This window comes from Emydura macquarii, unplaced genomic scaffold (genome assembly GCF_026122565.2).
Source record: "Emydura macquarii macquarii isolate MOO-44397 ecotype Brisbane River unplaced genomic scaffold, CSIRO-AGI_Emac_v2 contig_676, whole genome shotgun sequence".
Lineage (NCBI taxonomy): Eukaryota > Metazoa > Chordata > Testudines > Chelidae > Emydura > Emydura macquarii.
Window position 1 is genome coordinate 90,373 of NW_027130813.1, and position 14,108 is coordinate 104,480.

The window sequence follows — 14,108 nt, forward strand, 5'->3', positions numbered from 1 at the left end:
AACTTCTTTTTGGTCGGTGATTATACACAACCTAATGTAAAGAAACTGGATGCACACCTCCAGGCCAGAGATATACTAAGGTACATCTTCCTTTCCCTCTGTTCTGCTCTGGGCTTAAATGGGACTGAACGTGCATGTCAATGGATCGAAGTAGGGAAAGGACCAAAAACACCCTCCGAGCTTTATCCCTCATGCCCAGCACTTCAATGTACCCAGAGGTTTGCAAAGCTTCATAAGAGATCTGGTGGAGATGGGCAATATTGTTATAATGTATGCCACGGAAAGGAGAGAGAGTTCCTGTGACTTTCCCAAGGGCACAGAGGAATTGGTGGAGCTAGAAAGGGAACCCAGGAATCCTGAAAACCAGTTTTAACTACTCAACCCTCCCCCACCACTTCTCTATGTAACTCAGGAGTCCTGACCTGCAGGGCCTCTTCCTCCTGCATTAACCCACTAGACCCCATGTCCTTATGGAACCCAGATTTCCAAGGCTCACCCAACCCTGCTCTACTGTGCCCCACTTTCCACTCTATAGAACCCAGGCTCCCGGGCTCCGACCCCCCCTTCTCTAACCAGTAGATCCTGCTTCTCCCAAGGACAGGAACAGAACCCAGGAGTCCTGCTGCCCTGTCCCGTCTGTGACCCGCTGCCCCACCCTGCCACCCCCAGCCTTCCACGGGGATCTGGTGTCACTCATTACTCTAATTTCACTTCCTGGCAGGCAGGGAGGAGAACGAGACAGTGTGTACAGGTGTTCAAAGGGGGGGGCAGGGCCGGCGAGGAGAATACAAACTTATGGACTCTAGTTAGTGAAGTGTGAAAATCTGTTTAAGTTTCTACATTGCATCACAGCAGGAACCTGAGCCCCATCTATAAAAAGAGAAGGAGAGACAAAGGCAGCCCTGGATGTGACAGGAAAGAGCAAGAGACAGGTACAGCTTTAGCTACGCGCTTCTCTCTGGGCAATTTTTACTCTAAGGAGCATTTGGTAAGTGAGACCCCTCTGACCGTTTTGTGCTCTAAGCAATAGATATCACCCCCCTTCTGGAGCCGGAGACAGAACCTGGGAGTCAAGGGTGCCATCCCTCCCCCACTCTAACCACTAGACCCCACTCTTCTTCTGAAGCCAGGGATACAACCTGGGTGTCCTGGCTCCCAGCACCCCCTGCTCTAACCACTAGACTCCAACCCCTCTTACAGCTGGGGAGAAATCGCAGGACTTCTGGCTCCCAGCCCCACAAATCCACCATCTGGATGTTCATGGACGTTGTGTGTTGAGGACTGTTTGCAATGGCAAGCTATCACTTTAAGAGTGGGTGGGTCAGGGGCTTGGGGTGTCCTGGTGCTGCTGTCAGTCTTTGGGGATCTGCAGGGAAGTGTGGGACCAGGGGCAGTCTGCAAAGAACCAGCCCAGAACAAGGTGGGCTGCGCTGTCTCTAGCTGCCGTAGAGAACAGTCTCCTTTGTCTCCCTCTTGTTTTGGTTCTCGTGGGTGATCGTTCTGGATCCCCAGAAACAAAGTCACCTTACGCTGCAGCCTTCCAGCAGGAGCATTTCAGGTTTGTCTCCAACTTCTCTAGGGGGTGCCAGGAACATCCCAGCCGTGAAGGCGTCAGAGCACTCTGAGCAAAAGAGCTGCTACTCCAGCACTCTGGCAAATGGCTCCGAGGTTCCACCCATCCCTGTCGACTGGATCATGCGTGTGCAATGCCTCTTCTGATCTCATTTCAGCCTGTCTGTGATAAATACCCTGGCTGGAGATTTGGCTGCATCAGAGACCCCCAGCACCGATTTACTGCTTCCCCATCACCATGAAGGCTTCTCTTGCCGTCTGCATCCTCGCTGCTCTCCTGGCAGTGGGTGAGTCGGGCTCTGTTCCTACAGGGGCTGATTTCCTGACTTCTCCAACATGGTTAATGTAACTGATCATCAGCAACAGAATAATGGAGGCCAGTTGGGAGCATCTAAATGGCAACATCAGAGGAGGAAAGCGCTGGAAGTCACAAAGTCCCTGTGACAATGAGTGAAACTGTTCGGGAAATAGGAGGAAATATTTATTCTTTAAATCAGGAGAAATGTGTCCTGACTGGGAGCATTTCAGAGCTGGCCAGAAACCAAGGACATGTTTGTCTGAAAGGAAACAGATCTGATTTCAGTAGCATGACCTCAAGACAATATAAAAGACATTTCTAGCTGATTCCCAGCTGGAGTCAGTTAAATTCAGGGGAATGGAAGGGGGCAAGGAAGGGACAAATCTAAACACATCATGTTCTCTCTCCTCCTCAAGGGTCCTGTCTGCAGTGTGAGGTTTGCACTGCACAAGGAAACAGCTGTACGGGCCCCATGCAGACCTGTGCCTCCGGGCAAGACACTTGTGTCATCCTTCTTATGGAATTCATGCTGGGTAGGTGAGATGGATCCAGTGATTGTCCGGGATCTAGCCAGGCAGGTGATATCGGCAAGGGACACCAGGCTTATGAATCCTGCTGTGGCTAAGGGGTGGCTGGACACACGGCGTGGGGATTTTGATGGCCCTGCCTGTACCCACTGGTGAAAATTTGGGCAACTAAAGGTCTTTATGGGCAGGGGATTCGGGGCCTCCAGGGGTAGGCAGCAGCTGAGCAGGGAACTGGAGGATATAAATGCTGGATTTAGGTGACAAAATCACTGTGTTTATGCCTGTGGGACCTCGGGCGAGTCACTTCCCCCCCCTCCGTGCCTCATTCTCCCCTTGGGTAGAGGAAGGATAATGTCACAGCGCGTCGTTGTGAACTTCTCTGTCTTCTCCGTCTCCTTCTGTGCAGTGGGAGTGAAGAACCAGACCATTGCCAAGGCCTGTGCGACTTCCAGCGAATGTAAAACCGGCTCCGACTCTGTGAATTTTGGGATGGGAATGAAAATAAGGACGAGCTCTGCCTGCTGCATGGCAGAGGCCTGCAATACAATCACGGTTACAGGTACATCTCCCCATCTCTGCCTCTCCTCCCCCACCCCCACACCTCCGGCGCCTGGCACCTGCCCCACGTTAGCGTCCTGAGACTGGTCCTCCCGCCCTGCAGGGGGAGCCCCATGGAACCACACTCAGCCCCTGGGAGGGAGGAGTCTAGGGGGTGGGGCTCTAGGAGCCACCAGGTGTGAACTCAGCTGCCTCCACCGGGGGCGGGATCCAGGCTCCCTGCTGCAAGCCTCCCTGCTGCCCCCGGAGCTACAGCTTCCCCTGCAGGGTGTACCAGGGCAGAGCCGGGCAGCCCCCAGCTGCTCTCCCGGCACCGACGCCTGCCTGGTCTCATCCCCCGGAACAGACCACATTTGCTCTGCTTCCTTCCAGCGCTCCTGGCCGACACCAAACCCAATGGACGAACCTGCCCTGGCTGCTTCACTTCATCCTCTGAGCAGTGCTGGGACGAGATCGTAGATTGTACGGGAGCCGAGACCCACTGTGTCGACGCCACCATGACCATAAATCTCAGTAACTTCTCTTTATTTCTTCTGGGGTTATTTTTCCTTTGATGTTCCCCCCCATAGAGCAGAAGCGAGACTCTGGGTGGGGTCTGTTTGGTAAAGGCATCGGCTGCAGATCAGGACACCTGGGTTCTGTTCCCAGCGCTGGCCTCCTGGGTCACCCTGGGCCAGTGTCTTCCTCTCCCTGGGCCTCTAGACCTGCTGCCATCCGCTGCCTGTGTGTGGTTCAGTCTGTAACTCTTTTTACTTGGCCCCCCCTTACCTCTGTCCATGCCCCCCTTGGTCAGGACCAGGGCCGAGGTCGGGGCCAGGACTGGAGCTGTGGCTGGGGCTGCAGCTGGGAGTAAGGCAGCAGTGGGGGTCTGGGGCCGATGCTGTTGCCTGAGGGTCAGGAGCCAGGAGCTGAGGCCGGGGGCATGTCTGGGGCCAGGAGCGGCCAGAGCCGGAAGCAGAACAGGAGCTGAGGCTGAGGGCAGGGCTGGAGCTGGAGCCGAGTGGGGCAGAGGGACACTCCCTCCCCACCCCCAAACATTCCGCCATGCCCCCCAAGGGTGCACCCCACAGTTTGGGTACCTGTGTGGTAGGGACTGGCTGAGTCCTGGATCCGGTGGCATACCATGGCGCTCTGGCGCCCAGTGCTTGCATTTGCACCCCCATCGACCGCCCGCACGAAGCCTGCTCTCAGCAGCAGCAGCAGCAAGACTCGGCCTCGCCTCCAGGTCTCTGCCCTGCCAGAGCCCGACCCACTCTGCCTGCACCACCAGTGGGAGACCAGCACAGGAGTGCGCGCCTCTCGCCCGGGGCTGGCACTCTGGTGTGGGTGGGAAGGGAGGCGTGTGCTTTGCAGAGCCTGCTGCTTTGCTCCGCCGCTCCCAGGCAGCCCGGCAGCCGCGCTCCCTCCGGGGTGGCTCATGTGAAGGGCCTGTCTGGCGCCCCCCGAGGCCAGTGCCCGTGGGCCATGGCTCTTCCCATTCCCCCTGCCTGGATCCCTCTGTTGTGCCAGGCACTGGACAGACACCTGCCCGAGACGGGGGTCTCCTCTTGTGCTGGGTGCTGGACAGACCTTGGGTGCGATCGGGGTCCCCTCATCTGCCAGCAGCTAAAAGACTCCTAGAGAGATACAGTCCCTGCCACCACAGAGCCGGCAATCTGAACAGGCAAAAAGGATTTTTCTCTGCATTTGAAAGATGGGGTAACTGAGGCACAGAGCTGTGCTGTGACTTGCCTAAAGTCACACAGCAAGGCTGTGGTGGGGTTGGGAATTGACATTAAATTGATGGAGTCCCATCATGGTGCCTTAACTCACTAGGAAGCCACCCTTCTTAGCGATCCCACCGCTCCCACCAGCACTGAGCTGCTGCTTTGCTAGCTGAATGGTGTGGATAACACGGCCTGATCCAGTCCGGGTGTCACTGGTGGGCTCCAGATCGGGGCTGCAATGACTTGTGCATATGTGTCAGCGGAGGAGAAGGGGGGGGGCATCCAGGCCCAGACAGGCTGGGGGGAGCAGAGCAGATGGGGAGATGTAGGGCACCTTGGAGGGGCCCTGAAGTGGGGGTGACCATTATGTCCTCGTCTAGCTCGAGGAGAGGAGCTGCTCCCTGACAATCGCCTGCTTCCCCCCAAACACACAGGTGGAAATCCAGCGCAGTTCGTCATGAAGGGCTGCACTTCTGAGTCCGTCTGTGCTGAGTTAAAAGCGGGTTCTAGTGCCTTCGCAGAGATTAGTGCAAATGTAATCACGGGCCAATGCAGAGCGGCCTCCGGCGCAGGGGGCGTGGCTCCAGGAGCAGCCGGGCTCCTCCTCCCAGCCCTCGCTGAGCTCCTCCTACTGAAGCTTCTCTTCTGATTTCCCCACCACACGCAACGGTGACATTGCCCTCAAGTGCACCCCACAGCCTGTGTCAGCTGCTCCCCCCACCAGGGGTTCCCAGCTCCCGGACGGATTCACCTCCCCGTTATGGTGTTGCACTGAATAAATCAAACTGGAGACCAAATTCTTTGGAATCTTATTTATTTAGTTATAACAACAGGGAAAAAATGAATTCCCGTGGGTGGTGCCGTCAAGAAGCCAGTTAAGGACAGAAGCACGGCCGCACCGGGTCACGTGAATGGTGCAGCTAGCCCAGTGTCCTGTCTCCAACAGTGGCACAACCAGAACTTCAGGCGTGGTGCACAGAACACAACACGTTTGGAGAGACCCACCCTGGGCTTCCCCTACCGGCTTCTGGCAGTGAGAGGTTTAGGGACACCCGGAGTAGGGGGTTGCATCCCTGATCATCCTGGCTAATAGCCATTGATGGCCCCATTCTTCATGAACTGATCTAGCTCTTTTTAGAACCCCGTTGTACTTTTGCCTGTCACCACATCATCTGGCAATGAGTTCCCCACGTTAATTGTACAATACAGGAAAAAAGGTATGGCCTCTTGTTTGTACTAAAGCTGCTGCCTGTTAATTTTTTTGGGTGACCCCTAGTTGTGGTACTGCGGGACAGGGGAAATAGCAATTCTCTAGTCACTTTCTGCACACCATAGCATGATTTTGCAGCCCTCTGTCACACTGCCCCTTCGTCATCTCTTTGCCAAGCTGAACTTACCTTTTAGTCTCACGTCATACGGAAGCCGATCCATACGCTACGATCAGGCTTAGAAAGACCCCAGTGTGGAAATCAGGGAACGCGGGCTGGAGTTACACAGCAGAGAAGAACATCAGTTCAGCTTCTAATGGGGGCTGGGAGCCAGGACTCCTGGGTTCTCTCCGCAGTCCTGGGAGGAAAGTGGGGTGTATTGGGTTGGAACGGGAGCGGGACCTGGAATCAGGGCTCCTGGGTTCCATACAAAAAGGACGGGAGCTCTGGTAGCCGTCATACCCCGCAGCGCGGTGCCCACTGCCCTGCTGCTACGTTTGAGCATGGTGAGGCCCAGCCCAGGGTGTAAGCCGGCTCTCGTTTCCATTTCCCCTACGTCACCGAGGATGAAGGCGGTTTGAAAGTGAAGTGAAGTGGGGCGTGGGGCTGCATCTGTTCTTCAAAGGGGGAATCAGGGCTGCTGGGTTCTCTCCCTGGCCCAGGGAGGGCCGTGCAGTCTGATGGCTCTGCTGGAGAACTCACAGCTCACGTGCCCCTAGGCACAGCATCTTCAGCCTTTGCTCTCACCCCAGCGCAGCCCAAGAACAGGCACCGACCTTTGCTGCCGTCTCGGCCACATCCTGGTGTTTGGGCATCGGTTATAAACTGATGAGCCAAGATGTCGAGGGGTGGAGGGCTCATGGCCTGGACGGACCCAGCTGCTCCAAGAACGCCAACCCCAGCTCTGCACGTGAGCCAGGCGCCCGCCCACCCTCCAGCGCGGCATGGCTGGCATCACAAGACCTTTGCTGGATGCGGTTCCCCTTTTCCCGTCCCACAAGGTCTTAACCAGCCTTACGTTGGTAAACCTGTAACATGAAAAAAACAAGTCAGGTTATAAAAGCAGGAGCCTGGATTTCAGGGCAATCTCTGACAACGGTCTGGTCTGCTTTGGGGTTGATTTGTTTTGCTTTGTTTTTTTTAGTGAAACGACGTGTGTCCATTCTTTAATAGTTGTCATGCTTTCATGTTCGCAAGTGCTTCTCTTAGACAAGCGACCTCCCAACTCCAGGAGCTAATATTCCTCCCTTCACAGGCTTTCCAATCAGGCTTTTCACAAAGTCATGAGAACGGTAAATCAATAACAAAGGCATTGGCAAATTTACCTACCTGATGATTTGATAACGTTCACAGGGTATTAGGCAGTCCTGTGGAGGTACGCCCAATGTTGTTGTAACATATACAATGGAAAGGAAAGAAAGATCCTGTGACTTTCCCAAGGTCACAGAGCGATTGGTGGAGCTGGGAAGAGAATCCAGAAGTCCTACCTCCCAGCCCTTCCTGCTCCTTCCACTAGCCCACACTACCCTTCTGGAGCCAGGGATAGAGTCCAGGAGTCCTGGATCTCAGCCCCCACGCGCTAACCCAATAGACTCTACTCCCATCCCATCTACTCCCAGAGCTGGGGAATGAAACGGAGTCCTGACAACCAGTATTAACTACTAGCCCCCGCTCACTTCTCTCCGGGACCCAGAAGTCCTGACCTGTGTTAACCCACTAGACCACACGGAGCCCAGATTTCCAAGACCCATCCAACCCTGCTCTACTGTGTCCCACTTTCCACTCCATAGAACCCAAGCGGCCGGGCTCCCACCCTCGCTTCTCTACCCCTGGATTCTTCTTCTCCCAAGGACAGAAACTGGATCCAAGTGTCCTGCCCTTAATCTACATGGCACCAGGAACAGAACCCAGGAGTCCTGCTGCCCTGTCCCTTGTGTGACCCGCTGCCCCACGCTGCCACCCCCAGCCTTCCACGGGAGCTGGTGTCCCTCATTCCTCTAGTTCCACTTCGTGGCAGGAGGGGAGGAGAACGTGTCAGTGTTCATAGGCGTTCAAAGGGGGCAGGGCCGGCGAGGGGAATAAAAACGTATAGACTCGACCCGAGGCAGCATGCGAATACGTCTGATGTCCTGCACTGCGTCACAGCAGGGACCTGAGCCCTGCTATAAAAAGGGAGAGAGACAGAGGCAGCCCCGAATGTGACTGGAAAGAGCGAGCGCCTGGTACAGCTTTTCTGCTTCGCTGCATCATTCACGTACTTCACTCCGGGCAAACCTTTCGCTAGGGAGTGTTTGGTAAGTGATACCCTCTGGTCTGCTAGTGCTCTAACCACTAGCCCCCACTCCCCTTCTGGAACCTGGGTTGGATCCCAGGAGTCCTGGTTCCCAGCCCCCTCTGCTCTAACCCACTAGACCTCACTCCTCTCCCAGAGCCAGGCACAGAACCCAGGAGTCCTGGCTGCCAGCCCCACTCCTGCACCACAGGAGCGTTGAAGAAGGTGAGAGCCAGCATGCAAAGAGGGCAGCTGACGGGTCCTATCCAAGAGAAAACACCCGTGGGCTCCAGGTCTCTTCCCAGCCTCTGCAAACAGCTGCCTGAGACTGAGGGGAGGTCGGGGGGGGGGGGAGGGAGCCACCCACTGCTGCGCTGTAGTTGTGAGTGGCAAACTGTCACTTTAAGAGTGGGTGGATCGAGGCAGTGGGGTCTCCTGCACTCGCTGGTAGTCTTCAGGGGGAGTATGCAGGGAAGCGTGTGACAGAGCGGCCGGCTTTCCTCACATGACATAAACTTTCATTAACGATGGATTTTTAATTAATGGAGACTCCAGGACAATGCTGGAGGGTTGGCAACCCGAGCGTGCGACTAGAGGCAGCCAGGAAAGAACCAGCTTAGACCCAGGTGGGCTGAGTTGTCTCCTGCTGCCATCGGGAGCAGCCTGCTTTGTCTCTCTCTTCTCTTTGGGGCTTGTGCGTGATCGCTCTTGGTTCCTGGAAACAAACTCATTTTACGCTGCAGCCGTCCGGCGAGACTGTTTGAGTTTAGTCCCTGGGTTCTCCAGGTGGGTGCCGTGAACATATCAGCCACAAAGGGGTCGGAGGTGTGGCTACTCCAGAGCTGTGCAAATGGCTGAGGTTCCACCCACCCTGCAGTCCGGATCTTGCATGTGCAATCCCTCTTCTGCTCTCATTGCAGCCCGGCTGTGATAAATCCCCCGGCCAGAGTTTTGGCTGCAGACCCCCAGCGCCGATCTACTGCTTCCCCATCACCATGCAGGCTTCTCTTGCCGTCTGCATCCTCGCTGCTCTCCTGGCGCTGGGTGAGTCGGGCTCTGCTCTTACAGGGGCTGATTTCCTGACTTCTCCAATGTACAAAAGCTCAGAGCAGCCTGGCAGATAAAACCGTCCATTAACACAACGGGGGCCGGCTGGGAGCGTCTGAGTGACAACAGCAGAGGAGGAGAGGGCTGGAAGTCACACAGTCCCTGTGACGAGTAAAACAATTGTGGAAATGGGAGGAAATATTTATACTTTAAATCACTAGAACCGTGTCCTGACTTGGCATGATTCAGGGCTGGCCAGAAGCCAAGGATATTTCTGAAAAGGGATTGTCTGGTTTCTGAAAGGCAGTGGAGTGAATTTCAGTAACAGGAGCTCCCGGCAATACGAAGGGCGTTTCTCTCTGCTCCCCACTGGGTGTCAATTAGCTGTAGCCCCACTGGAGTCAATGGGGCCAGGTCCCCAGCAGTGGCCGTGGGGCGTAGAGCTGCTCTGCAACCACTAGCAGGTGTTCACCAGCCATTGGTGCCCCGTGCTGGAGAGAGCGATACCAGCTCACAGCCCTGGGGAATCTCCTCTCTTATCTGTGAGGTGGGAAAAAACACTGGGAACTAAACACTGCAGCACAGCCGGGGAGATGCAGCCACGGAGCAGCATGAAATGTCTGGAGCCAGCTGGGAGCAGGGCCAAACCTGGGGCAGCGCGGTGGATGAGGGACACCGGGGCGCTGTACCCGGGGTGCCTCGCAGAGCTCAGGGGAAGGCGAGGGAGGGACAAATCCAGGTGACTCGTGTTCTCTCTCCCTCTCAAGGGGCCTGTCTGCAGTGTGAGGTTTGCAGTGGACCAGGAAACAACTGCACGGGCTCCCTACAGACCTGCACCCTTGGAGAAGACACTTGTGGTGTCGCTCTGACAGAAAGCACATTTGGTAGGTGAGATGGACCATAACCAACATGGCACAGCCAACAGGCTGGGGAGCTAGGATGCCTGGGTCCTCTCCTAGTCCTGGCTCTGGGAACAGAGTTTTGTGCGTGGTCTGAGCAGGAAAGGAAAGGGGCCAGGACGCCTGGGTTCCATGCCAGACCCTGTGGCTAGCTCCCCCACAGGGCCTGCGGCTCAGCCCTGCTATCCCGACCTCCCCAGGGAAGAGCCAGCCAGGGCACCAGGGGCCCACTGAGGATGGATCCACAACAGGCAGCCTACCGAGCAGGCAGCCTCCCAAGCCAGCCAATGGGAAACCCGGAGGAGAGGGGTGTGGCATAAGGTCCACCCCTCACTCAATATTTGGCCCTAAGTCCCAGTTCTGCTTGGGATTCACAGCCGGGAACCCCTCGCCAGGCGTCCGTCCTCGGAAAAGGTGGTGGTGGAGGAGGGGCTGCCCTGAGACCAGCGGCTGGGGCGCTCAGCTGTTTCGTGGGGGAGCCAAGTTCAAATCCCCACTCATCCCGAATCAGGGTGGGGGCTTCGGCCCCGATCTCTCCCCTTCTCCGGTCGTCCCTGGCCACCGGGTGAGTCTCTCTCAGTCTCTGATTCTCCCACTTCACGGGGAGTGTCCGGCCCACCGGGATCATTGCTACACTGGGGGCAACCCCTCCTCCTGGTCACCTCCTCACCAGCTGTGCTGTGTGCAGGGCCCGATCCGGTGGGCAGGCTCAGAGCGTGTCTCCTGGATCAGGCCCCATGGCTGACAGCAGCAGGGGAACTGCTAGTCTGTGAATTCCGCTGCGGCTAAGAGGTGACCTGGATGCACGGCGTGTGATTTCGGTGGCCCTGCCCATACCCACTGCTGGAAATGTTGGCAATGAAAGGCCTTTATGGGCAGGAGATTCGGGGACTCCGGGGGTAGGCGGCAGCTGAGTGGGGAGTTGCAGGATATAAATGCTGGATTTAGGTGACAAAATCGCTTTGTTTACACCCGTGGGACCTCGGGCGAGTCACTTTCCTCGCTCTGTGCCTCAGTTTCCCCAGTGGTAGAGGAAGGATAACGGCACACGGCACCAAAGGGCTGGGCATGGAAGGGGAATAAATCTCTGTCTTCTCCTCCTCTGCAGGAGGAGAAAAGATCCAGACCGTTATCAAGCACTGTCTGACATCCAGCCTCTGTAAAGACGGTCCCATCTCAGTGAGTTTTGGGACGGGAATGACAACACGGACAATCTTCGCCTGCTGCGTGGGAGAGGCCTGCAGAACAGTCAATGTTACAGGTACGTCTCCCCATCTCCGCCTCTGCTGCCCCACCCCTGCACCTCCGGCTGCCTGGATCCATCCCAGGTTAACTCCCTGCTGCAAACTGCTCTGCTCCCCTGTTCATTGTCCCTGGAGGTACAGCTCCCCCTGCAGGGGGCACCAGGGCTGAGCCGGGCAGCCCCCAGCTGCTCTCCCAGCCCCGACGCCTGCCCGGGCTCGTTCCCCGGAGCTGACCGTGTTTGCTCTGCTTCCTCCCAGTGCCCCCGGCTGACACCAAACCCAATGGCCGTCACTGCCTTGGCTGCTACGCTTTATTCAGTCAGTGCAGTGGAGAGATCACAGAGTGTACTGGAGACGAGACCCAATGTATCGAGATGGCTGAGAGCATCAGTTATGGTACCTTCACTTCCTTTATTCTGGGGTTATTTTTTCTTTCTTGTTTCCCCCCATTACGCTGTGTGGGATCTGCTCTGTACATGTATCGGCTGCAGATCAGGACACCTGAGCCCTTTTCTGAGCGCTGGTCTCAGGAGCAACCTTGGGCCAATGTCTTTCCCTCCCCTTGGGTCTGGTTCTTCTCCCATCTATTGCCTGTGTGTAATTTTGTCTGTAGCTATTCATAGTAGGGACTGGCTTAGTACCGAGAGCCCCTTTTGTGCCAGGTGCTTCACCATCCCACCTCAGATCACGTTCCCTCTTCTACCAGATGCTACAGGACTCTTAGAGAGATACGGTCCCTGCCCCAAACAGCCTGCAATCAGAACAGGCAGAAAAATAGACCGTTCTCCCCATTGTCAAGATGGGGAAAATGAAGCGCAGAGCGGTGCTGTGGCTTGCCCAAGGTCACATAGAAAGGCTGGGGCAGGGCTGGAAAGGAATCTAGTTTTGCAGAGTCCCATCATGGTGCCTTAATTCACTATGAAGCCACCTTTCTTCGGGATCCCACCTCTGCCACCAGCACTGAGCTGCTGCTTTGCTACATGAGCAGGCAGCTAACACTGGCCTGATTCATCCAAATATCAGTGGGCTCTAGATGGGGCTGCAAGTGACTTGTTCAGGACACACAGTGCATCTGTCTCAGAGCGGAGGATAAAGGTGGAGACCATCCAGGCCCAGACAGGCTGTGGGGAGCAGAGCAGATGGGGAGATGGAGGCTGTGGGCACCTTGAAAGGACCTTGAAGAGGGGGTGGCTGTTATGTCCTCGTCTAGCTCGAGGAGCGGAGCTGCTCCCTGACAATCGCCTGCTTCCCCCCCAAACACACAGGTGGAAATCGAGAGCAGATGGTCATGAAGGGCTGCGCATCCGAGTCTTTCTGCGCTCAGACAAAAGTGGGTCAGGCGACCTTCGGAGGACACAGCGCAAATCTAACCCTGGTCAAATGCACCTCCGGCGCAGGGGGTGTTTCTCCAGGATCAGCCGGTCTCCTCCTTCCACCCCTCGCTGGGCTCCTCCTACTGAAGCTTCTCTCCTGATTCCCCACCGCATGCAACGGCAGCATGGCCATCAAATATGCCCCCTGCAGCCCGTGTTAGCCGCCCTCCCCCGTCAGGGGTTCTCGGCTCCCGGACGGATTCACCTCCCCTTTATGGTGTTGAACTGAATAAAACAAACTGGAGACCAAATTCCCTGGATTTGTTATTTATTTATTTCAGTGGGGAAAAAATAAATTTTGTGGGTGATGCCGCCAAGAAGCCAGATAAGCACAGAGGAGCAGCTGCAGCGGGTCAGGTGAACGGTGCAGCTAGCCCAGTGTCCTGTCTCCAACAGTGACCAGTACCAGAGCTTCAGGTGCAGTGCACAGAACATGGCAATTTAGGGCAGACCCACCCATAACTGCCCCCCGGCTTCTGGCAGGTGGACTCTGAGGGACAGGTAGAGAAGGGATTGCGTTGCTGACCCGCTTTGCTAATTGCCAGTGATGGCCGCATCCTCCATGGGCTGATCTAGATCTTTTTGGAGCCCTTCAATACTTTTGCCCGTCACCATGTCCCCTGGCTATGAGTTCCACTGGTTAATTATTCATTGTGGGAAGAAGCACGGCCTCTTGTTCCTATTAAACCTGCTGCCTATTACTTCCATTTAGTGACCTTAGTTGTGGTACTGTGGGACAGGAAAATAACAATTTTCTAGTCACTTTCTGCACACCACTGCATGATTTTCTAGTCCTCTGTCACAACCCCTCTTAGCTGTCTCTTTGCCAAACTGAACGGCCCTAATCTTTTTGTCTTTCCTCATATGGAAGCTGTTCCATGCCCAACAATCAGGCTTAGAAAGACCCTACAGGGGAAATCAGGCAACACAGGCCAGGAGCTACATGGCTGAGAACAGTTCAGTCTCTAATGGGGTCTGGGAGCCGGACTCCTGGGTTCTGTCCCCCGCTTTGGGAGGAAAGTGGGTGTATTGGGTTGGAGCGGGATGGGGACTCCTGGGTTCCCTACAAAAAGGACTGGAGCTCTGGTAGCCATCATACCCTGCAGCATGGTGCCCACTGCCCTGCTGTTACATCTGACCACCATGAGGCCTAGCCCAGGGTATAAGCCGGCTCTCGCTTCAATTTCCCCAACGTCACTGCAGATGACAGGATTTGAAAGTGAAGTGAAGCAGGGCGAAGGGGGCTGTGTCTACTCTTCAAAGGGAGAATCAGGGGGGCTGGGTTCAAGCTGGCTGGGCAGGGGGGTGCAGTCTATGGAGCTGCCGGAGGATGCCTGGGTAGCAGGCCGGTTCCTGCTGCCCCGCCACTGCCTTTGCTCTCACCCCGGTGCAGACCAAGAACAG

The 14,108-nt window shown here is 56.0% G+C and overlaps 2 protein-coding genes across 2 annotated transcripts; both read left to right on the forward strand.

The window, feature by feature from the left end:
- Positions 1-915: 915 nt before the first annotated feature.
- Positions 916-5,446, forward strand: LOC137148647 (phospholipase A2 inhibitor and Ly6/PLAUR domain-containing protein-like). Its single transcript, XM_067541567.1, has 6 exons — positions 916-988; positions 1,731-1,859; positions 2,287-2,403; positions 2,804-2,956; positions 3,328-3,468; positions 5,096-5,446. The coding sequence occupies exons 2-6, from the start codon at positions 1,811-1,813 to the stop codon at positions 5,308-5,310; spliced, it is 675 nt and encodes a 224-aa protein (XP_067397668.1). The 5' UTR covers positions 916-988; positions 1,731-1,810; the 3' UTR covers positions 5,311-5,446.
- A 3,690-nt stretch (positions 5,447-9,136) lies between these two features.
- Positions 9,137-12,941, forward strand: LOC137148649 (phospholipase A2 inhibitor and Ly6/PLAUR domain-containing protein-like). The gene is made up of 5 exons (XM_067541569.1): positions 9,137-9,185; positions 9,956-10,072; positions 11,196-11,348; positions 11,590-11,727; positions 12,597-12,941. The coding sequence occupies exons 1-5, from the start codon at positions 9,137-9,139 to the stop codon at positions 12,803-12,805; spliced, it is 666 nt and encodes a 221-aa protein (XP_067397670.1). The 3' UTR covers positions 12,806-12,941.
- Positions 12,942-14,108: the final 1,167 nt, after the last annotated feature.

Bases quoted from the DNA above. Each gene is read 5' to 3' on its own strand.
- LOC137148649 (XM_067541569.1), top strand. From the start codon at position 9,137: ATGCAGGCTTCTCTTGCCGTCTGCATCCTCGCTGCTCTCCTGGCGCTG. The intron at 9,186-9,955 runs GTGAGTCGGGCT...CTCCCTCTCAAG, and splicing joins CGCTGCTCTCCTGGCGCTGG to GGGCCTGTCTGCAGTGTGAG. The intron at 11,728-12,596 runs GTACCTTCACTT...CCAAACACACAG, and splicing joins GGCTGAGAGCATCAGTTATG to GTGGAAATCGAGAGCAGATG.
- LOC137148647 (XM_067541567.1), top strand. From the start codon at position 1,811: ATGAAGGCTTCTCTTGCCGTCTGCATCCTCGCTGCTCTCCTGGCAGTG. The intron at 2,404-2,803 runs GTAGGTGAGATG...CCTTCTGTGCAG, and splicing joins TCTTATGGAATTCATGCTGG to TGGGAGTGAAGAACCAGACC. The intron at 3,469-5,095 runs GTAACTTCTCTT...CCAAACACACAG, and splicing joins CACCATGACCATAAATCTCA to GTGGAAATCCAGCGCAGTTC.